The sequence below is a fragment of the Peromyscus maniculatus genome, chromosome 22 (genome assembly GCF_049852395.1).
Source record: "Peromyscus maniculatus bairdii isolate BWxNUB_F1_BW_parent chromosome 22, HU_Pman_BW_mat_3.1, whole genome shotgun sequence".
Classification (NCBI taxonomy): Eukaryota; Metazoa; Chordata; class Mammalia; order Rodentia; family Cricetidae; genus Peromyscus; species Peromyscus maniculatus.
This window is the reverse complement of record NC_134873.1, coordinates 3,070,996-3,094,319: the sequence shown is the minus strand read 5'-3', so window position 1 is coordinate 3,094,319 and position 23,324 is coordinate 3,070,996. Positions and strand designations below refer to the sequence as shown.

Genomic DNA, 23,324 nt, shown 5'->3' with positions numbered 1-23,324 from the left:
CGGGATCGTACCAGGCCCGAGTTCTGCCTCCGGGACGTCACCCACGGGACTGCCAGAGGCGGAGGGAGAGGCCGAGCCCCTGGCCCGGAGCGCTGCCTGCTGGGCCAGCGCCAGGCACTGCCTTCTCGGGCGGCCGTGGGCGCGGGTCTGGGCAGGCCCCTGGGTCTGGGACACGGTGCTCACGGGCTCGCGTGTAGGACCCGCTCTGGGCACTGAGGTCCCAGGCCGAGATCACGTGGTCTACCTGAGCCGACCGCCGGCCCCGTCCACGCGAGGGGTCACTGTCCCAGCTTTCACATCGCGGGCCTCTGAGCGAGCACAGTGTCCTCAAGGTCCCTGCACTCGGTGGGTGTCTGAGCCTTGCTCCTGTTCAGGGTCAAGTAATACTCCAGTGTGTGTTTCTGAGGGTGGGTCCTCACCCAGGCGCCCTCCCTGACCGGCCTCCTGGTGACAAGGGCTGAGGTCATCAGCAAGTGCACCCCAGCCCTCAGCTCCCGGGGAGGGAAGGGGGCAGCCTGGGCTACAAAAAAACCACAGACGGCCAGGACCGGTACTCTTGTTTTTTTTTATTTGCATTTTTAAAAAACAATTAAATTAGAATACAAATATTAGAAAAGAGTGCCGCGCGGCTGGCCAGGGCCCGGCCTCCCGGCGAGTTCATGCGGTGACGCCGCCAGGCCGCCCACTCCGGACCGGACCGGACCGGACCGGTATTGCTTCCTGACAGTCGGTGTGGAGGGCGGCGGGCGGTGGAAGAGCGAGGCTCCCGGGGGAGGGAGGCAGCCGCGGAGCCCGACCCGGGCAGGGCCGCCCCGTGGGGAAGTGAACCTGAATTGGAGTTACCGAGGTAGCTGGCTAGAAACGACACCCCCCACGCCACGCGGGTCCGCGACACCACGTTATTGCACATTGTGGCCGCTGTCCGGCCGCCGCCCACCATGGCTTCTCGACTGCGCCCGGCGCCGCCGCCGCCGTCCAGTGTCCGAGGTCCCTGCGCCCGCGGGGCCTGCGCCGGGCGGGGCGCGGGCTGCGGCCGTGGAAGTGTGGATTCGCTCTGGCTTGTCTCGTTCTGTCCCTTGACTGTTTTCATCCCCCAAGAGGAGTCCGGAGGTTCGGGAGCCGGGAGCCGGGGAGGGGCGGGCGGGAGGCCGGCGCGTCAGCAGGCGGGCACCAGGCCCTTCTGGAACGGGCAGCGGCGCTTCGGCCGGGGGCCCTCGTCGTCGTCCTCGTCCTCATCCTCGTCGTCGTCGTCGTCCTCCGAGGAAGACGAGCTGTCCAGTGTGAGGTCCACCACGTCGGCGCCGGGTTTCCCGTTCTCGGGGCCGCCCGCCGCCCCCGCCCCGCCGCCCGCGCCGGCCAGCGCGCTGCCCACGCCGCCCCCGCCGCCGGGGGTGCTGGAGGCCGGCGGCAGCCCGTTGGCGTCCGAGGTGCCTGCAGGGACAGGACAGTGCTCAGCCGGCGGCCAGGCTGGCCGGGGCGGGCAGGCGGGGTGCGGGGACTCACCGAGCACCAGGATGGGGCCCTGCGGGCTGCAGCTCGGCTCCTTCTCCGCGCGGATGGGGCGCCAGGAGCCTTCGGCCAGGAACTCGATCTCATCCGCGTCCTCACACTCGCTCAGAATCTTCGACAGCAGCCTTGGGGCGCAGGGTGCACAGGCTAGCTCGGGGCCTGGAGAGCTCCCACACCCCCCGGGGTCCCCGCGGTCTGCCCCTGCCGCACTGGGGGGCGGCACTGGCTCCGGCACGGGCAGAGGCACCCGCTGAGCCTGCCGGCCCCGGACTGAGGCTGCCGTCTGCCCGGAGCCCTGGGCAAGGGAGGCCTGGGGTGGAGGACCGCGCACGCGCGCGCAGCTGGGCGAGAACAGAGGGCAATTGAGCCCAGCCACGTGCCCAGGGCCGTCCCCACCCCATGCTAGAGCTGGTCAGGGAAGCGGCCCGTCCAGCAGGGACCCAGGGCAAAGCTGGGCGTTTGCAAGCTGAGGGAGTTGGGCTGGTGGCAGCTTCTGAGCCTCAGTTTCCCCATCGGGAGCGTGGCAGGTCAAAGGCTGACCTGACTCCGCCAGGCTTGAATGGCAGGGTCTGCTGGGGACACTCCAGTCCCTCGGCCAGGCCCAGGGGCAGGCCCAAGGCACCTGGGGACCCAGGCAAGTGGCTGTGACGGCCTCGGCCGCCCATGCTGGCTCTGGTGACAGGCAGGAGCCTCAGGTCCCAGACAGCAGCCCCAGTGTCTAGAGTGGAGAGCTCGGCCGTCCCCAGGGGACACAGGACCCCTCCCTCTGCTGTGGACAGATTCCTCTCCACAGGGGGTCACAGGCCCGGGACTGCAGGCAAGCTCAGACAGGGCCTGTCCGCAGCAGGGCCTGTCCACAGCAGGGCCTGTCCGCAGCAGGGCCTGTCCGCAGCAGGGCCTGTCCGCAGCAGGGCCTGTCCGCAGCAGGGCCTGTCCGCAGCAGGGCCTGTCCGCAGCAGGGCCTGTCCGCAGCAGGGCCTGTCCACAGCAGGGCCTGTCCACAGCAGGGCCTGTCCACAGCAGAGGCTCCCGCAGTCCCGCAGCCGAGGCCGCCGGCGTCTGCCGCACACTCACCCGTCTATGATGAGCTGGTCATAGGCAGCGGGCTTGTCGCACACAGGGCACATCCACGTGGGCTTCTTCTCGTTCATCTGCAGGTAGAAGACGGCGTCGAAGCACTGCAGGTGTGCGCAGGTCTCTGCTCGGCACGGGACGGTCAGCCGCATCTTCACCAGCTGGGGAAGGGACGGGAGGTGAGGGCCGCCGCCCCACCACACGCGAGGCTCACCGCCCTCGTGGCTGGGGACAGACGGGGACTCACTGGGCAGATGAGGGACACTCGCACCCCAGTAGTGGCGATCTCACTGTCGGGGTCCAGGCGAAGCTTCTCCTTGACTGTGGGGTGACAGGGGATGCGGCATCAGAGGGGGTCTCTCCACAGCTGACAGAGTCTGGCTGGCCTCCAAATCTCCCTGCACCCTGATCCTTCTGCCCCCAGCAGCCCCACAAACCCTGATGCACTCCACGCAGGTCCCCGTGGGCTCCTGAGACCTGCAGCTGTGAGCACCATGGAGATGCCAGAGTCGGCAGCCTGAGGCCAGGCTAGCCCTTTAATGCAAGCCTTGCAGCTCCAGCAGCACTGACCGGGCCCAGCCCGACACAGACACAGTGCACCTGTGACCTTGGTCACCGAACAACAGAGCTGTGGCCTCGGCTTGCAAAGCCTGCTCCAACTGTCCAGGTATGAGCAACCCCAGTTGGCCTGGGCCACCTCCTCCTGCTCAGAGGTCTTGGCCTCCAAGATGGTGTCACATCACAGGGACACTCGGCCAGATGCCACCCCTCTTCAGAACAGGCCAGAGCCCAGCCTGGCCAACCCCAGATAGGAGGGGCACCAACAGGCGGGGATGCCCCCGAGGTGTCCTGCAGAGAAACGGCCACTGGTGACGTCCAGGGCCGACGAGGGCCCCATCAGCCAGGTGTGGGCGGCCGCTGCCTTTCACAACCACACCGTCTCATTTTAAAGACACTTGTTACCGCCGGGTGAGGACGGCCACATGTCTTTCATCCCAGCATTCGAAGGCAGAGGCAGGAGGATCTCTGTGAGTTTGAGGCCAGACTGGGCTACAGAGTGAGATCCAGGACAGACAGGGCTTCACAGAGAAAACCACACAAGAGGTTAAGAGCACTGGCTGTTCTTCCGGAGGACCCGGGTTCAATTCCCAGCACCCACATGGCCGCTCACAACTCTCTGTAACTCCAGGTCCAGGGCTTCCAACACCCTCACACAGACATGTGTTCAGACAAGACGCCAATGCACATAAAATAAAAATGAATCTCAAATAAATAAATTTAAAAAATAAGGAGGGATCAAATTGGTCCAGCTTGCCTCAGAGACCCAGTCAACCCTGGGCTAAAAAAGAAAAAAAAGGGTAAAGAACCACACAAAACCTGGCCATCCCACGCATCCCCTTCCTCCCAGGTGTCCACCTTGCTTCCTCATGTGTGGAAGGCAGGCAGCCTGTCACCCACGAGGCTCTGTGCCCACAGACCAGACCCCTGACCCCAGGCTGACCCCAGGCTGACACTCACTCCACCTCTGCCCAACCCTGAGCCATCCTGGCGTGTACATCCATGCTGTACGCCCCGCCCGGGGAGAAGCAGCAGGTCCGCTGGGCACGGCCAGGCCTGGGGCCCCACTGCTCACCCAGCGCCTTGCAGAGCTCGGGATGCTTCACACCGATCGTCTTCAACCTCTGCAGCAGGTCTGAGGAGGTCAGCTGCCGCACCAGGTACAAGGCCACGGAGTAGCTCTGTGGACGGACGGGGCAGTGTGGGATGGCGGGGTGGACGGGGTCAGTGTGGGATGACGGGGTGCTGGGCGCGGGGTGGACGGGGTCAGTGTGGGGCAGTGGGGTGCTGGGCAGTGGGGTGCGGGGCGCGGGGCGCTGACCTTGCCGTAGTTCCCCCAGGTGACAGTGATGCGGTTGGTGGCCGAGGACAGATACATGAGGTGGGTGAGGTTGATGGGGCGGCAGGGTCTCTTGGGCTCCACGCCGGGCTTGTTGGAGGGGTAGTAGCCCTGTGGACAGAGCTGCCAGGCTCAGCCCCAGGGTCCCCCGCTTCGCCCGAGCCCACGTCGCCCACTCCCCGGGCTGCCGCGGCCCTGCTCACCGGCACCGAGCAGTAGCTGTGGTTCACCTTCACGGCGATGTTGGGTGGGTACTGATCTTCCTGGGGACAGCTGGTGTCGGAGTAACAGATCCTGGGGAGACAGGGGCAGGGGCTGTGAAGACAAGCAGCAGAGGGGTGCAGAGAGGTGGGGGCCGGGGCGTTGCTCTCGTACCTCAGCACCACCTGCACGGCCTTCACTCCCGGCTGCAGCTCTCTGTGGGCACAAGGCAGGAGTCAGCGGGCGGCGGGGCCCACCCAGGGCACTCCCCATGGTCACCACGTGAGTGAGTGGCCACAGGACACAGCATTCCCAGGCCACACCAGGCAGAGACTCTGTCCATCGCAGGGGTGAGGAGGGAGGCGGGCAGAGGACCTGGCCACACCCCAGCCTGACCTCTGTCCTGCCAAATGGGGCAGGGCACGGTCATGACTGTAAGGCAGCCGGGCCGGGACAGCCCGGACTAGCCTGACGTGTGCAGCCGGCCGCTAGAGGCCGCCGGGGCCTCACCAGGCCCCTCACACGCCCCCCCCACCCCACCCCCCGTATCCATCTTGTCCAGGGGACCCTGGTGACATCTGCAGACATGTGTAGCTGGGGAGGTCCTGGCATGCAGAGGGTGGCTGTGTGGGGTCCCACACGCCATGTCCGGCCCAGGTGACCCCATGCACAGGTGGGCACGTGACAGGCGCTGCTCGTGGGGACACACCTGGAGTTGCGGATCATCTCCACCTGCCTGGGCGTCAGCGCGAAGATGCACGGACTCTCCTGCAGCTTCTCCGCACTCTGTGGGACTGAACACGCATGCGTCAGGCCGCCCGGCTGCCGTGGCCGGAAGGCCAGCCCCTCTGCCTGGGATCCAGGGACCCGCCCTGGCCCCTCCAGCAGGCGCTGGGCTCCAGGGCCACTGCTGGCCTAGTGTGCAGGCGGGCCCAGGTCCTTCCCAGCCGAGGGCTCTGACCCCGTGTGGACACGTGACACAGCTGTGGCCTGCAGAGCAGCCAGAGCAGGCCTCTGAGGGGAGGGGGGGCAGGGTGGGGGGCAGGCCAGCCACCCCAGTGTGCAGGACTCAAAACCCAGCCTCAAGTCCAGGCTGGGTCTGAGGCCCAGGGCACAGCCGTGGGCAGCAGCCCGAGTCCCACCGAGCACTCAAGGCCAAGCACCGCCCCGTCAGGTGGCCTTCCCTGTCTGGCCGCAGGCACAGCCATGAGGACCCCAGACGCTAAGTTCCTATGACACCCTGTTTACAAGAAGTGCTGACGCTGGGTGGGACCGGCCTGGCCCTTCTGAACCAGGCTGTGGGGCAGCCATAGTGAGCGTAGGCAGGTTCGGGAGCTGGGAGGTGGGGTGGCTCAGTGAGGGACGGTCACACCTGCCCAGCCCAGGATCAGGAAGAGCCCACGGGGCTCTGGAAGGTGGACAGTGGCGGTGGGTGTGTGTCTGTAGGGCCTGGGGGACAGCCGGAGCTCAGGGCCACCCGGGCCCGCTCAGATCTGTCTAGCTTGGAGTAAACCCCCTAAGGAGGATGGGGAGAGCCCGGCAGGGCCATGGCATGCACCTGAGCTGGCAGAGGCTGGGTAGGAGTTGGGGCCCGTCTACCCTCCCGGGGGCTGCTGTAGGGTCGGGGCAGGCATCAAGCAGGACCCAGGCTGCCAGGTGTGCCCAGTGCTGGGGGGCCCCACCCTCTGCTGTCTGGGGGCTGCAGGGTTCCCCAGGCCAGTGCTTCTGCCATGGCTGCCGGCCCCTCGTCCAGCAGCCGGGTGGAGCAGTAGCCCTGTGTCCGAGACACCGAGTGCAGGGTCTCCTCGGCAGCACCAGCGGGGACTGAATGAACTCCTTGGCGGCCTCCGCGCCCAGTGCCCACCCCCATTTCTCCCAAGGGTCTCCCTGTATAACCCAGCTGGCCTTGAACTGCAATCCCCCTGAGAACACGATTAAACTGCAGGACTGGCTGAGGAGCTGGGGGCCACACACACATACACACACACACACCACACATACACACACACACTCACACACACACCACACACACACGCGCACACATACATCACACACACGCGCACACCACACACACACACCACACACACGCGCACACCACACACACACACACCACACACACACACACACACACACACACACGCGCACACCACACACACACACACACACACACACACACACGCGCGCGCACACACACACACACACACGCGCACACCACACACACACCACACACGCGCGCGCACACACACACACCACACACACACACACACACACACACACACCACACACACGCACACACACACCGCTCTGCCTGTCCACTCCATCAACGACTTTCCACTTTCTCTGGGCCTCGGGCATGGACTGTGGGCGAGGTCACAGCAGACACCGCACACGGACGGCGTAAGCAGAAGCCGAGGGACCCACAGCCCCTCCAGAGCACGCCCGAGACAGGGCGCACACCAGCGATGACCACAAAGACCCGACAGGCCCTTCGCGGCGTTCGTGTGGCCCCTCAGCCTGTGCACTCCAGGACTGGAGGGCGGGTGCTGGCCACCCAGAAGCCGCTCTGGGTTCCCCTCAGCACCATGGGACAGCGACCCCTGCCACTGCCTCAGGCTCAGGCAGCCTCACCAGGGGCTGTGGTGACTGACGAGTGTGCAACTCGGAACGAGCTGGTGTCATGGGGAGGGCCAAGGCCAACGGTGGGGCCCAGCATGCGTCAGGGGAGCCATCACGGACGGGGCAGCACCGTGGGCTGTGTGGAGCCTGGTTGTCAGGACAGCATGGAGACAGCACTGGGACAGGGACAGGGACAGGTGCTACCCAGCCCCACTGTGGGACGCGGGGGTGACACCAGGTGCGGGGCATGCGTCTGTCAGCCCAGCACTGGGGAGGCGCAGGTGGATCAGAGGTTCAAGGTCAATCTTGCCTACATAACAAGTTGGGCCAGCCTGGGCTACCTAAGACCCTGTCTGAAAGCACGGCACATAAAAAAATTGTGCAGAACAGACAAACGCTGTCCTGGGAGGGAGCTACAGTGGAGGAGAGCTCGTAAGGGCAGGACATTGGGGTGGGCTGCTGAGGACAGAGGCATCGACCCAAGGGCCTGGGGTGAGTGTGGCAGGCCGATGTAACCCACGCAAAGGCCCTGGGCACACAGAACCTGACAGGTGTTCCCACCGTCTGCACATGCTGTGGGGTGGACCTCTGATCCCAGCACAAGGGTGGAGGCTAGAGCAGTGGTTCTCAACCTGGGGGTCATGACCCTTTCACAGGGTCACGAGACCACTGGAAAACACAGGTATCTACATTCCGATGGTAACAGTAGCAAGTTTACAGTTGTGAAGTAGCAACAAAGTAACTATGGTGGGGTCAGCACACTGAGGAGCTGCACTGAAGGGTGGCAGTGTCAGGAAGGCCGAGAACCACCGCTCCAGAGGAACAGGTTCCGGGCAGCCTAGGCTACACTGTTAGCCATGCCTCCAAAGCCACGTCCCCAAACAAGAGCGACAGCTCGCTTGCCCTGGCGTGGACAGAAGGGACGGCGGCCGGGAGCCCAGGAGGCCGACGTCGCGGGGACCTCCGCGGGGCGCACGGACACTGCCTCCACCCTCTTCCTTCAGCTCAGAAGACCTCAGGAGCCCCAACTTAAGCCTCCCCCCCCAGGGAGCCCCCCAGCTACACTACACAGCCCTGGGGCAGGGGAACAGACGACTCATCCCTCCCGGTCTGGTCCGGCACCATCCTCACCTCCGCCCTGGGCTCAGACGGGAGGGCCCGAGTCAGTTCTGCTGCCATGGGCCTGCCTAGAAATCCCCGGGGCTCCTGCAGACAAGGGTGCAGCCCGGGGGGGGGGGGGGCTGCTGGGCCCCGCATGCGCCCCTTGCTCTCTGGTCACCAGCCCTCTGTAAATGGGCTGTCGGCGTGCCCTGGTCTGTGCTCATCCGCGGCCCTCCTCCCCTCCCCCTCTGGGTCCTCAGGTGATTTATGGGTTCTGTCTGCTAGGCGCACGCTGAGCAGGCGGCTTTTCCGGGGGATCCTACAGGAGCATGGGGCTCTTTCTGGCCTGGGCAAGGGGCTGGCCACTGTGAACTGGCATGGCGGGCTCATGCTGGGGAGGGCCCAGGCCAGGGTGGGGCCGGTGTGTGAAATCCTGGGTTTTCAGAGCTTGAGGGACCACGGCCTTGTGCCCACCATCAGAGCTCCCAATCCAGCAGCCCTCAGGGTGTGGGACCCAGGGAAGGGGGTGCCCTGGTGGGGAGGCAGGCGGGGCGGGCTAGTCTCTTTGTTCAAGCCGCTGGTGTAGACAGGGGAACATGCTCTCCCGGAGATCAGGTGACCAGGGTCCCTGGGGGCTCAGGGCACAGCGATGCATTGTGGGGCTGGCTTGCTCTGCAGGAAGGAAGCCGGCCATGCAGGCTGGGAGGCTGGGGGTCGGGGCAATCTCCTGACCTGGGTCATCCTTAGGACGACACCCAGCCAGCTCAGCCCCAGGCTGCCAAGAGCTGAGGAGCCTTGGGGGCGGTCGCACTTGAGGCATGCATGCCAGGCTCCAAGGCTCTGCCATGAGCGCTTTCAGCTCCAAGGGTGTCAAAGAAGGAGGAGCCTCAGGGCAGGGGTGGAGCCTCCAGTCAGGGGTGGGGCCTTCCTCAGGTGCTTGCAGCAGCCGCAATTAAACAGGGCCCAAGTCCCAGGACAAGGGGGACACGGCCTTGCTGCAGCGGAAGGTACCCCCCGGTCGGCGGGGGTGAAACGGAAGTCTTCTGAGAGCAGGGTGCAGGCAGGGAGGCCTCTGAGCACCATGTGGGGTGACACAAGAAACAGCCCATCTTGGAGCCTGCCAAGTATTGGGGTCCAGCCTCTAGCTCTAGAAAGAGGCAGGCAGAGGGCGATGGGGCTGGGCACTGGAAACCTGAGAAAGCCCCAGGTCCTAGATGTGGCCACTAAAAGGCCAGAACCTCCTGCTACCAGGGCCGCCAGGGGCAGAGCTCAGGGCAGCCCTACTCTAACCACAGCAGCACAGGAGGCCATCGATGCCCCCGAGGACGGGTCTGACGGTCTACGCTGTCTGATAACCTGACAGCTCAGATCACAGCTACTCCACCTGCATCTGCTTTTCCTTTTCTGAGATAGGCTCTCATGTAGCCCAGGCTGGCCTCAAACTCACAGTGTAGCTAAGCCTGACCTTGAACTCCTTGAATTCTTCTCATCCCATCTCCAGGTGCTGGGGTAACTGGACTTTGCCGCCATGCCCAGCTTTTTGTTCTTTTAAAAATCGGGGTCTATTTGCCCAGGCTGACCTCAAAATCATGGCACACCTCTTGCCTCAGTGTCCTGAGAGCTGGGGTAAGAGGTACGTGCCCCCACACCTGGGTGCTGGGGACGGCCCCCGGCCCCGGGCACGCCACCGAATGCTCTGCTCCCCGTGGTACCTGCATCCTCAGCTGCTGCTCTGTGGCTGCTGCTTTTTAAACGCCGCGTCACTGTGGTGACGTTTGTGATCTAAGGAGAAAGCTTGCCTGAGGACCAGAGGACAGAGCCAGCCCCAGTTCAGGCTGCTCTCCTGCAGAGGCCCTGTCAGGCTGAGGCGTTGCTGAGCTAAGAGGTGGTAGCTGTGGCTGCTCGGTTTCTCTGACCTTCCAGCTGTCACCCTGACATCTGGCTCCAGATTTTCACTCTAAGGCCATTTAGGAATCATGTAACATTTCACTTTGTAGTCCAGGCTAGCCCAGAACTCACCATTCTCCTGCCTCAGCCCTTAAGTGCTGAGATGGCCAGTGTGACCCGCCATGCCTCCCTATGGCATACATTTTAAGCTGCTAGGTTTGGGGTGGCTGGTCACGTGGCACAGTGGCTGAGCCCACTGTGGGGACCCCCGGCCGACACCCACCACTCACCCAGCTCGGTGGGCTTCAGCAACTCGTCCAGCATGTTGAAGAAGGGCAGCTTCACCAGGCGCACCTCTGGCTTAAGGGCCTTGGTGGGCAGGCGTCCGAGTCCGTTCAAGTACTTCCCGTACAGCACAGGGTAGTCCACGGTGGGCCCCGACAGGGGAGTCCTGGGCATGGAGTGCAGGGCCAGGGTGTCCAGGGGCCGCGGCGGCGCCTGAGGGCTGGGCTCCGCGCTCTTCTTGGCGTACCGTGTCTCGTACAGCTCTTTGATCTTCTTGAAGAGCTCCGGGCTGCAGTCGAACTGCACCAGCTGCAAGGCCCTGGTCACCAGCTCATGCTTCAGCCCGCTCTTGCTGCGGCCCACGAAACCCAGCAGCATCTGCAGGTCCGACACTCGGAAGCTCATCACCATGTTCTGCGGAAGGGCGACCACAGCGGCTCTCAGCGGGTGACCTCTACCCTGCCTCGTTGGCAGCACCAGACCCCTCCCCTCTTCCCCGGCCTCCTCTCCGACCTCGAGCCTCCTCTTCTAGGAGGCACACAAGGAACAGGAGGCCGGCCCGCCCTGGTCTGGCAGGTGCATGGCTCCATCCTCGGCCATCTTCCCAGACAAGCTCCACATTGCCAGAGAAGAGGTGCCAGGCCTGAGGCTCTGGTGAGGTCCTGGTGAGGCCCTGGTGAGGCCCTCTTTACCCACTTCCCACGTGTGCTGACCTGAACTACGGACGGCATGCTGGCCTCAGACAAGGCCCCCGGCGCACTGCGGACTGGGCCGGGCCTTACAGTGAAGTGCTCTGCACCCTGTACCTGGTCTCCACCCAGCCTATGCCAGGACACCAGCCCAGACACCAGCCGGGTACCCAGGAGCAGGATGGGCCTACGTGAGAACAGCTGGTCCCCGAAACCGAGTATCTGCACACGTCAGTGACCAAGCAGGTGACCTAAGTGTCAGAGGATGGACGGGACAAGGACCTATCAAGGGTCCCTCAGGTGAAATGACACCAACCAGCAGGGGGTCCCAGAGGGGCACCTGGGCCCTTGGGTGGGTGGCCTGCACTCACAACAGCTGACACCTGGGTATGGCAGGTCCCCACCAGTGCAGAGCATCCCTGGGAGCCAGGCCAGCCAGGCCCTGGGGCCTGCTGTGTCAGTCCTGCTGCTGGCCTGGACTAAATGAAAGCTGGAGGCAGAATGGGACTTCCACGGGACTGGCTGATGGCCCACGTGGCAGGAGAGACACAGGCGGCTGACTCAAGCCCTGAACCCCAAAGAAGCCTGCAAGACACAAAAAGGCCACCCTACAAGCCCAGAGGCCGGAGCCCCAGGGATCCAGCCCATTTGGTGGCTACCTGGCCACTTGGCGCACATGGCCCTTGGGACCAAGAGCAGAGTCCTGGGGGCCCCCCAAAAGCACCTGGGACTTGGGGTACTAGTACTACAGAACGACCTAAGGCCTCCTGGTACAATGGGCTGGGCTGGAGTTTGGCCCAGTGGCCTCCAGGCTTTCCAGAGCTCCTGTTGGGGAGCCATGACTTTCCAGGGACTGCAGGGTAAGTGGCCCTTGGGCACTGTCGATGTGGCCGAGTTCCCACCTCGTGCAGGGCCTCGCAGAACCCTCAGCACGCGTGTTCTAGAACAAACCCTAGAGACCAAGAGAGCGGTGCGTGGGGGGGGGGGGACGACTGGACGCGATGGTCCAGCCAGAGCCGGGGGGCTTTGTGGCCCCTGCAGATGTCCAGGAGTCCTGTCACCCAGGACGGATGGCAAGCATCCCAGCAGCCAGGTCGCTGCCATATGGTCTGGGTCGGGTTTCTCAGCAGCTGCTATGCCCAGAGCAGCCTGCAAGGGACAGCAGGGCACTAGGACAGGAGCACAGGAAGAGCCTCCATCCGTCGCCCGCCCGGAGAGGACTTCCCGCCCTGGCACCAGAACCAGGGCTGGGTTTATAAACAGCACATGGCTTCTAGAGCCTGCAGCTTGGGGCCCCGATGAGAAGCGGCAGCCCAGGCAGACTGGAGTGGATGCACTCGGGCTGTCACGAGCCCAGGCTCCTCAGAAAGCTGAGAGCCCTGACGCGGGGCCGAAGGATGAAGGTGGCGTTCAAACCTACCGAAGGGACTTCTGAATGGGCCATTCATTCACAAATGCCACGATCGCCTCCCACAAGCCCCAGTGGAACCAAAAGACAGAATCTCCAGCCCACTGTGACACACTATAGGGAAGCTACTGGAAGAATGGAGTGTCTCCATCACACTCAGGGCACTGCGGGGCTGTGACAGGGGTCCCCCTGGACCTGCATTAGCTCACCATTACAGAGATTCAAAGGGTCCAGTTCAACTGAGGTACGACTGGGGGTCCAGAAGAGGAGGTCAAGCCATTGAGGGAGGAGGTGGGCACAGAGGCTTGGGCTCCCCGTAACGTTTCAGGATACTACAAGGGGGCTTCAACAGTAAGCCTGTGCCTCGGACCCGTACAGTTCACATGTTCCCATCCCCAGTATCTCAAAACTATGACTATGTATACGGTACACATTTGGGGTACATGAATGGGGGAAAAGAGGGGTACACTTTTTAACCTGAGCCTCTAGAATAACAAAAAGGTCCAAGTGGGGAGAGAAGAGCCATGTAACAAGAGAACCAGGAAAGAAGGGGTCCAAGTTTTGACCTTATGGGTGGGAAGATGCCTGAGGGACACTGAGGTCCAACAGTAACTCAGGAGGGACCCTGAGTGTCTGGCAGCACTGGAAGGCAGCGATGCTGAGCCACGCCTCAGGGAGGTTAACAGGGACTCATTGGGTGAAGGGACAGAGCCCTGACATCTCAAAGCAGAAATGGGGGGGGGGGGAGACAGGCCTAAACAGTCCTCCCTTGGACTCAGTCAAGGGATCCTATGAGGACCGGTCTGGAGAGCAACACGGGAAAAAAGGGGGTGGTCGGTCCTGTGGGCTACGCCAGGGAGCAGTGAAACCCCACAGGATGATTCACCAGGATGTGGAGGTTAGAGGTGGGGTAAGGAGGCAGGATCACTGGGGTAAGAGGTACCCCACAGAGCTGACTTGACCTCCAGAAGGGAACCGGGCACACAGGACTTAAGACAGGGCAGGGGGCCTTCCCAAGACTCCGAAGTAACAAGGAGCCAGGGGACAGGGGAGGCAAGGGGCGGCCGGTGTGTAAGCAGGCCAGGGTTACAGGCGGGAGCGGTTCTCGGGCCTCGGAGACTCTAAAACGAACCCGGGCACTCAGAGCCGGGCTGAGTCTGACTTATCCGCAGAGGGGGCGTCAGAGGGGACCCCGAGAACCAGCGGACTCGGGGCACTCCCTGCAGACCTTGCCCGCGCTGTCCCGGAGGGGAGGGGAGCCGGGGGCCGCGGACCGAGTCCTGCCGGTCGCCCTGGAGACGGGATGGCGAGGTCGCTGCCTCCCGTGGGCTCGGGAGACCCCAGGGGCCGCCCCGGGTCTGTCCCGACGGGGCTGCCCCAGAGCAAGGGACAGGGCCGCACCGGGGGGCCGAGCGCCACGCCGCGGAGCCTCCGGCCCGGGTCGGAAGCGCAGTGACAGCGGGCGGCGGGGACTCTCCGAAGCGGGTGCTGCCGACCCCGCCCCCGGTCTCCCCGCCCCCCGCCCGGAGCCTCGGCCCGCGTCCCGGGCGCGCCCTGGCCGGCCCGCACGGCCACAGCCCGCACCGCTCCCGCCCGGCGAGGTGCGAGGCGCCGTCCGCACCGCGCCGCCCGCCGGCCCCGGCCCGCGCCGCCGCCGCTCACTCACTTTGGCCTCCACCAGCTCTGCCGCCATCTTGGCCACTAGCGTCCCCCGCGCCGGGAGGCCCCAGCCGCCGCGTCACGTGACCGCCCGCGCCGGGGGGCGGGGCCTGCGCGGGAGCCAATGGGAGTCCTCGCCGGCTCCTCCCCCCACGCCCCCGCGCCTGAGGGGCGGGAGGCTGCGTCGTGCGCACGCGCGCCCAGGCGCCACCGCCCGAGGATCTGACCAATCACAAGGGACGAGGGCCAAACTCCGCCCCCGTGCTTATTTTTCAAGGTGCTGCCTTCGCCACGCCCCCGAGGGGGAGGAGTCTAACTTCTTAAAGGCGTAGTAGCCCTCCCCGCAGCATCGTTTTCCTTGCACTTGCGGAGTGTGCGCCTACGATTCTCCGGCTTTAAAATAGAAAAAAAAGACATTTATTTATTCATTTCATGTGTACATGTGTGGAAGTCAGAGAACAGCCCAGGGAAGTGGGCTCTCCAGGGAGGAGGTCGTCAGGCCGGGCGGCAAACACCTCCCTGCCTCGCGCCCTCTCACGGGCCCCACCTTTTCTAAAAAGAGTGCACGCGGGGCCCCCTGCCTCGTTTCCAACTGGACTCCTGGGGGCAACTAAACAAGGCCTTTGTTTTTATTTTTGAGGCAAGGTCACCATGCTCCGGGCTGTCCTGGCCTCAAACTCAGGTGCGCGGGGGTTCAAGGGCGCTGCAGTAATAACAGTCTGTTAGGGCGGGGGAGACCCTCCCCCTGCCTCCAAGGTTTGCTGCCTGGAGGCCACGCCCACTCTCCTGTGGTCTCTCTTATGTTTTTGGGTGTGGAAAGACAACATTTGGAAGTTGGCGCCGCCTTTAGTCCCAGCACTTGGGAGGCAGAGCCAGGGGGATCTCTGTGAGTTCGAGGCCAGCCCGGGCTACAGAGCGAGATCCAGGTCAGGCGCAAAGCTACACAGAGAAACCCTGCCTGGAAAAACCAAAATAAATAAATAGATAGATAGATAAATTAATAAATGAATAATAGATAAATAATAAATAAGTAAATAAAAAAGTTGGTTCATCTGGGTTCAAGGAGTCGAACTCGGGTTTGGACACAAGTGCGGGGGGTGGGGGTGCGCGCGTTCCACGCCTCCCGCGTGGACGCTGAGGACTCGGTGCTGGGATGACTTTCTCCTCTAACCCAAGGCTCGAACTCGCGGTGCTCAGGTTGTGCGCCCACGGCCACGCCGGGTTGAGCCATTTCCCAGGCCCCGCCCCGGCCTGGCACACGGACAGGCCCCGCCCCCACCCCGGCCCCTCGCGGGCGCAGCGACCACGCCCACTCCCGGATGAGCTCGGCCTTTTCCGAGTGCGCAGCACCGCCCCGCGCTTCCGCTTCACGGGGCGGGGCCTCGGCCGCCCCCGGGGGGGGGGGGGTCCTTAAAGGCGCACGCGCTTCCCACCCTCGCTGTTCCGTGGCTCTGGCTTGCTAGTCCTTTGCAGGGAGGGCGAGTTCGGGGCGAACAGAACGCGGCCAGGCAGGGGTCGCTGTTCCGTGCGAGCAGCAGCTGGCAGGTGCAGGTCTCCCCTGGCCGAGCGGGACTGGGGTGCTGCGCTCAGCCGGTCCTGCGCGGTGCACATCCGGGTTCCGCGCGCACATGGCTGGCTCGCTCCATGGAGCACAGACGCACAGCCCCCCCAAACTGCCAATATAACTAATATTCCCAGCAACTGAGAGGCTGAGGCAGGAGGATTGGTAGTGTGAGGCCAGCCTGGGCAATAAAGAAAGACCTATGTGTCAAAGAAAAATATTTTCCCTTCCCTTCTTTGGGGTGTGTGTGCGTGCGTGACAGCACTCAGGTCACTCCTCTGCAGGCCACTCAGCCCCATTTGTCCGGACCAGAGCTTCTTCGTACCAACCTTGACCTCTCAAAAGCCCCTTTGCCTCCATAGATACAGAATTAAACTGTTTTGTTTTGAACCCGGGTTTCACAAAGCCCAGGTTAGCCTGGAAATCCCCTATGCAACCCACGGTGTACCCCTGAGTTTCTGATTCTCCAAGTGCTGGGAAAATAGGCGTGGACCACCACACCTTATGGGATGTGGAGGATCGAGCCGGGGTCCATGAATGCCAGGCACGCACACCCGGCCCCTCTTGTACTCTTAATTTTTTAATGTTTTTAAATTTTATTTTATGTGCATGTGTCTTTTGTCTGCCCACATGTGTGCATGGTACCTACAGAGGTCTGACCACCTGGAACTAGTTAGAGAGGGCTGTAAACTACCAGGCGGGTGCTGGGGACTGAACCTGGGTCCTGTGCAAGAGCAGCCAGTGCTCCTAACCACCAAGCTAATCTCCCTGCCATCCATATCCATCTCCCCGGAGCTGTATGTGTGTGTGTGTGTGTTTCCCTTTCCTGAATCTCGCTCTGTAGCCCAGGCTGGCCTTGAACTCACAGAGACCTGCCTGGCTCTGCCTCCTGAGGCTGGGATCAAAGGCGTGCGCCGCCACCGCCCGGCTCATAGTGTCCTCCCTGAGGTAGGATCTCTCTGGGTGGCTTGGCACTCCTCTGCTATAGACTGGCCTTGAGTTAATTGTCAGCAATTCACCTGCCTCAACCTCCTGAATTCCAAGATGATGGTGTGAGGCACAGGTATCTTGCTTCTGTAAACACAGTTTATTGCGTGGTGATGTGGGGTGTGCTTAGCAGAGCTGAGAACAGGGCAGTGCCCCAGGGACCATTCAGTCTGCTGCTGTTGTGGCTTTGTTTCTGCGTGTGTTTCTTTTCAGTTTTCAAACAAGGGCGCATCTCACCAAATCACCTTGGCTGCCTCTGCCTCCAGGGTGCTGGGATTAAAGGTGTGAACCAAAAGCAAAGGGCAGTGGTGTCCAACACCTTTAATCCCAGCTCTCAGGAGGAAGAGGCAGGCGGATCTCTGTGAGTTCGAGGCCAGCCTGGTCTACAGAGTGAGATCCAGGACAGCCAGGGCCATGCAGTCTTGAAGAAAAAAAAAAAAAGCATGTGCCACTTTTGGTATGTTTTACTCTTTTGGCTCTTTTAGGGGCCCACCACCCAGCTCCCAGATAAATCACACATGGAGGCTTATTCTTTGTTATAAATGCCTGGCTTTGGCTTGGCTTATTTCTTGCCAGCTTTTCTTAAATCATTCTGTCTACCTTTTGCCTCTGGGCTTTTCTCTCTCTCTAGTCTGTAAATCTCCCTCCTGTTCCGGGGCTGGCTGTGCGGCTGTGAAGCTAGGTGACTGGGCTCTGGCATCCTCTCGCCTTGATCTCTTCCTGTGTCTTCTTTTCTTCTTGCTCTACCCTTCTATCTATTCTCCTATCTATTCTCTCTGCTTGCCAGCCTCTCCTTCTCCTGCCTTGCTATGCCGTTCAGCTCTTTATTAGGCCATCAGGTGCTTTAGACAGGCCCAGTCACACAGCTTCACAGAGTTAAACAGATGCAACAGAAAAGAATGCCACACATCTTTGCATCATTAAACAAATGTTCCACAGCGTAAACAAATGTAACACATCTTAAGATAATATTCCACAACATGCCACCACTGTACAGAAATGTTTGTTCTTTTTGAGTCTCTTAATTTTTGGAAATATGGACTGTAAGAATTACATTAAAACATATACTCTAAGTGTTGCATGGGACCCTTAACCCCGGTACTTGGGAGGGAAAAAAACCTGACAAAGCAGAAAATTCCCTAACAAAACAGAGCGGCTCTGCAAGGACTTCCTGTAAAAGCGCGGGCCAGCACGCAGGGGCGGGAGTCCACCGTCTTTTGTTCTCCGTGGTCGTTATGTTTTGCCCAGCAAGTGACGTGGCTATGTGGCCCCACGTAGTTAGGTGACGGAGACCGGAGGGACCCTGCTGCTCGCGTGGTCTGTCTGCCTTGCAGAAATGGCGGGCAAGCTGCTGCCAACAGTGACTCTCACAAATAGGAGCGGTTTCCGCAGTCACCGCCGCGCTCCACTCTTTATTTGAGACAGGGTTTCTCTGTGCAGCCCTGGGTGTCCTGGATCTCCCTCTGTAGACCAGGCTGGCCTTGAACTCAGAGATCCTCCTGCCTTTGGCTTCATAACACGTGGAATTAAGGGTGTGGCCACTATCCCTTGGTTCTACCTTGATTTGTTTATTTATTTATTTTGTTTTTTAAAATAAGATTTCCCTGAGTTTTATTTATTCATTCATTCATCCATTTATTGCTTTTGTTTTTCGAGACAGGGTTTCTCTGTGTAGCTTTGGACCCTATCCTAGAACTCACTCTGTAGCCCAAGCTAGCCTTGAACTCACTGAAACCCGCCTGCCTCTGCCTCCCAAGTGCTGGGATTAAAGGCGTGCGCCCCCAGCGCCCGCTCCACTTGGTTTTTGGGGCAGATTTTCTCCCTGAACCTTTCGCTCATGGCTGGGGCCACTGAGCCACAGGGATCTCGTGTCTCAGCCTTCCTCCTGTCGCAAAGGTCGGGGAGCCACTACATCTGGCTCTTTGCATAGTTTAGGGATTTGAACTCAGATCCGTCTGCGTGTGCAACAGACTCCTTAGCTCACTAACATCAACACAGCCCGAAAACACTTTTCTCCAGCGACCTCAATTTCCGTTTTAAGTAGCCTTTCAGAGTGGACTACATTTCCCAGGATGCTTCTGCGACCTCTGGTCACATGACATAAATCTGACCAATAGGGGGAGTGATGCGTCTTTCCTCTTACTTTTTCTTCCTTGGCGGAGGCAGGGATGATGCACCAAATACTGGACCTTGAGGAAGGTTACCAACTTCCCAGGGACCTTAGAAGACAGCTAGGAAGAGATTTTTCCTAAAAAATTTACAGTGTTTATTTTTCCTTTTTTGAGACATAGAGTTTCTCTGTTTAGCTCTGGTTGTCCTGAAACAAACAATATAGATCAGGCTGGCCTCGAACTCACAGAGACTCGCCTGCCTCTGCCTGCCGAGTGCTGGAATTGAAGGCACGCACTGCCATCCCACTTTACTTGTATTATTATTAAGTTTTTTTGGGTTTTGGGGTTTTTGTTTTTGTTTTTGGAGACCGAGTGCACCACCACTACCCGGCTACACGTGTTAGTTTTAACTGTGTGTAGTTAAGCACATGAGTGCAGTGCCCCCGGAGTCCAGAAGAGGGCGGCGGACACCCTGAGCCACTTGATATGGGTGCTGGGAATCCAAGCAGGATCTTGGCTAATATCAGCCCTCCTACCCATGGAACCAAATCCCCCGTCTCCAGCTGGACCGAAATTCTTCATTTCACCTATTTTTTTTTTTTTTTACATTTTATTAAATGTTTATTGACAAATAATTCACATAGTATATAATTTGCCTGTTTGCACAATCTGATAGACTTTAGTCCGGCATCCTCAGAGGCCCAGGACACCCTCACCAGTTTCTATTTTAGAACTTCGCTGTCTTCAACTTCATACACACATATAATGTATGGCATTTCACCTTTTTTTATTACTCTGAATTTTTTCTTTGTTGTATGCACATGCATGTACGAGTTTGTGTTCAGACACTTGTGTGTAGAGGTCAGAGTTTTTTCTTTGCTTTTCTTTTTTCTTTCTTTTTTTTTTTTCCGAGGCCGGGACAGGAGGACCCCTGGCTCTGCTGGCAGGCCCGCCTCTGAGGATAACTCCAGATCTAGGAGGGCATTGCGCCCAGTTTTGCACACGGGAACTGGGGGTTGAACACAGGTTTGCTGTGCTTGGGCTCCAGCTCCAGGCATGTTGTTGTGCGGTTTCTGGTGTGATTTCAGCCTGGGTCTCTGTAGCCCAGGCTGCCCTCTGAACTCCGTCTCCCCAGTGCTGGGATGACAGACTTGTGCCACCATGCCCGGTGGATCGTGTGACGTTGCAGATGGCCGCTGGGCGCCCACGAGGCTGGCCCTGTGCCGACTGAGCCCTAGACCCGCTCTTTATTTCTTTATTCTTTTTTTTTCATAACACAAAGGACCTGTTAGGTTAAACAAACAAACAAACAAATGCTCCGACTTCACATTATGAGACAAGGAACCTCCAAGATGCCGCTGAGATCATTTTGTGTGGCCATCTACTTCTGGGCCTAGGGCCTACCCTTGTTTCTCCAGTGAGACACTCTTGGAGAAAACTAATTTTTCATTTGCAAGTGGTTATCAGTTGGAGGTAGCCCCTGGGCTAGGGATGGAGACATATGTCCACGTCTCCTCTCAGCTTTAGGACCCATCTGGTGCAGATCCGTGCAGGCCCACGCACGCTGCCTCAGTCTCTGAGGGTTCATTTGTGCACGGGTCCTGTTGTGTTTAGAAGGCCTTGTCTCCTTGGTGTCCTTCATCCCCTCTGGCTCTTCCAATCTCTCCACCTCCTGTTCTGCAGGGTTCCCTGGGCCCTGAGGGGAGGGATTTGATAGAGACATCCTGTTTAGGATGGAATGTTCCAAGGTCTCTCACTCTGCATGTTGTCTGGCCTCGGGTCTCTGTATTTGTTCCCACCCGCTGCAGGAGGAAGCTTCTCTGAGGATGGCTGAGCAAGGCGCTGATCTTTGAGTACTGCAGAATGTCATTAGGAGTCATTTTATTACAATAACCCTTTAGCGGAACAGTTGTGTTTGGTTTAACCCCCTAGGTCCCTGGCTAATCTAGTCTCAGGTTCTTGGTTACCCACACGGGGTAAGGGTTGATCTTGTGGAATGGGCCTTGATCCCATCAGAGAGTGGGTGGTTGCCCCCACAAGCTCGGTACCACTAATGCCCCAGCGTGTCTTGCAGGCAGGTCACCACTGTAGATGGAGGAGTTTGTAGCGGTTGCGTGCTTACCTTTCTCCTTGGTAGTGTATTTCTTTATTCTTACAAGTACCACATAGCATAGTTTATTATTCACTCTAAGGACCAGAGACATCCAGTAACTCATCCAAGGTCACATAGCACATGAAAGCAGAACCAGAATTTAAACTCACACCAAAAAAAAATTTTTTTTCCTCCGTCTAGTTTTGGATCCTCTCCTGGATCTCACTCTGTAGCCCAGGCTGTCCTTGAGCTCACAGAGATCCGCCCGGCTCTGCCTCCCGAGGGCTGGGATTAAAGCGTGCACCACCGCGTCTATCCAAATCTGATGGTCTCCATAGGTTTCTTCCCTCCACGCTGAAAGGCAGGTCCGAGAGCCATGCAGTTGCGACGCCTCGCCCGCAGGGGCCGCTGTCTCGCCCCTGCCCTCGGCGCGCACGCGCAATGGCGCCTCCCTGCAGCGTTCTCCGGAGCCCCCGCCCCGCACCCCGCCCCGCACTCGCCCTGCTCTGGCCGGAACCGATCCCGCACGGGACTGCGGCTGCTCCATTGCAGTCTCTGCAGCTCTCAGGTCCTGTGCATCCGGCCCCATCCCTGCAGCAGCCTGTCCACGCCCCCTCCCTCTCCTCAGCCCTGCACATTGTCCTGTCAGGCCAGTCACGGGGAGCAAATCTCACCCCCTCTCTCCTAAATGAAACTTAATGACTTCATCCGGCTAGTGGCGCAGGCAGGCCTTGAACCCCAACACTAGCGACCCAGAGGCTGGGGGAGTCTCTGTGGTTCCAGGCCAGTCTGTACCATACGTGTCCGGTAGGACCCTGTCCCAGAGTTTTGTTTTTAAATTAGTTCTATTTTCTTTTTCTTTTCTTTTTTTTCCCGGTTTTTCAAGACAGGGTTTCTCTGTGTAGCTTTGCGCCTGTCCTGGAACTCACTCTGTAGCCCAGGCTGGCCTCGAACTCACAGAGATCCGCCTACCTCTGCCTCCCGAGGGCTGGGATTAAAGGCGTGCGTTACCGCCAACCCGCAAATTAGTTTTATTTTAACCAGGCAGTGGCGCACACCTTTGATCCCAGCACTCGGGAGGCAGAGCCAGGAGCATCTCTGTGACTTCGAGGCCAGCCAGCTCTACATAATGGGTTTCAGGCTGTCCAGAGACCTTGCTTCAAAAAAACAAAGTCTCATGACTCCTTTTGATCCAGGGTCTCCTCTAGCCCAGCTGACCTTGAGCTGACCCCACCCCTTCGCCTCTATGCGCTGGCATGCTTGGTGTCTGCGGTGTTTGAAATGGAACCAAGGACTTGGCATGTGTGAGGCCAGCCCAGCCCGATTGCTTTTTTATTCACTGTTAGTGGTACATGATGTCCGTGCTGCAGTGTGCATGTGGGGCCCAGGACTCCGCAGAGTGGCTTTCTCTCTCCACCGTGGATTTGGGGTCAGTCTGAGGTCATCAATGCAGGACAAGCGCTTTTCCTCAGCCACCTCACCGTCTTGTTTATTTTTGAGACTAGGTGTTAGTGCAGAGCCCACGGTGTCTAGAAATTCCCACAATCCTCTGCTCGCCTTAGAAGGCTTTAGGATGACAGTCCAGTCCCTCCAAGTCTGGCCCCCCATCACTTCTTTTGTTTTTGTTTTTGAAAAAAAGTCTCAGCGTAGCCCAGGCTGGCCTTGAACTCATGTAGCAGAGGATAACCTTGCGCTCCTGATCCTAGTCCTCCGGCTGGGATGAGGACAGGCCTGTGGGGCCCACGCCAGTTCGCAGGGTGGGTGGTGGACCCCACGGTTGCTCCTGTGCTAGGGGCGCGCTCTGCGTGTTGGGCAAAGCCCCCGCCCCGAGTCCCCCATGAATGAGAACATCTGCAAAGACCCCACTCTCGCGACACTGCGCGGGGAAGAGTCAGGGCGCAAACCGTTTCCCAAAGCTCTGGACCCGAGGGTGCAGGCGCCGGCCGGGTGCTGTGGTGTCACGAACCTGAGCTGAATTCAGGCACCCGCCACTCTGGGCGGCTCTGCATCCCTGCCCGTCAGGGGTCATTGTCCCCTGTCCCCGGCCTCCGCGTCCGGCTCGCGTCAGCAGAGGTCGGCGTCAGACCGCAGTGGCGAGGGGAGTGCGCTGCATTTTAGAGCCAAGAGTCGGCATTCTTCACTTGTCCTAGGCTGGGCCACGATCGCGCCCCCTGCCTGCCCCCCCCCCCCCGGCTTGGAGGGGGTGAGACGTGTCCCCCCCCCGGTTTAGCCCGGGAGCTCGCGGCT

At 60.2% G+C, this 23,324-nt stretch overlaps 1 protein-coding gene across 1 annotated transcript; it reads right to left on the bottom strand.

The window, feature by feature from the left end:
- Window positions 1-547: 547 nt before the first annotated feature.
- On the bottom strand, window positions 548-14,438 carry Pias4 (protein inhibitor of activated STAT 4). Its single transcript, XM_076559040.1, has 11 exons — window positions 14,334-14,438; window positions 10,576-10,984; window positions 5,391-5,475; window positions 4,856-4,897; window positions 4,684-4,774; window positions 4,463-4,591; window positions 4,217-4,322; window positions 2,831-2,904; window positions 2,584-2,744; window positions 1,504-1,634; window positions 548-1,431 (listed from the first exon to the last, which is right to left on the bottom strand). Exons 1-11 carry the CDS (start codon window positions 14,358-14,360, stop codon window positions 1,157-1,159), a joined length of 1,530 nt encoding a protein of 509 aa, XP_076415155.1. The 5' UTR covers window positions 14,361-14,438; the 3' UTR covers window positions 548-1,156.
- Between the last annotated feature and the right edge of the window lie 8,886 nt (window positions 14,439-23,324).

What these genes read in the sequence shown, in the direction of transcription:
- Pias4 (XM_076559040.1), bottom strand. Translation starts at nt 14,360, where the DNA reads ATGGCGGCAGAGCTGGTGGAGGCCAAA. An exon ending in CCTGGGGGAACTACGGCAAG is followed by an intron (nt 4,323 to 4,462) that starts GTCAGCGCCCCG and finishes GTCCGTCCACAG; the next exon opens with AGCTACTCCGTGGCCTTGTA. An exon ending in GAGTGTCCCTCATCTGCCCA is followed by an intron (nt 2,745 to 2,830) that starts GTGAGTCCCCGT and finishes TCCCTTCCCCAG; the next exon opens with CTGGTGAAGATGCGGCTGAC.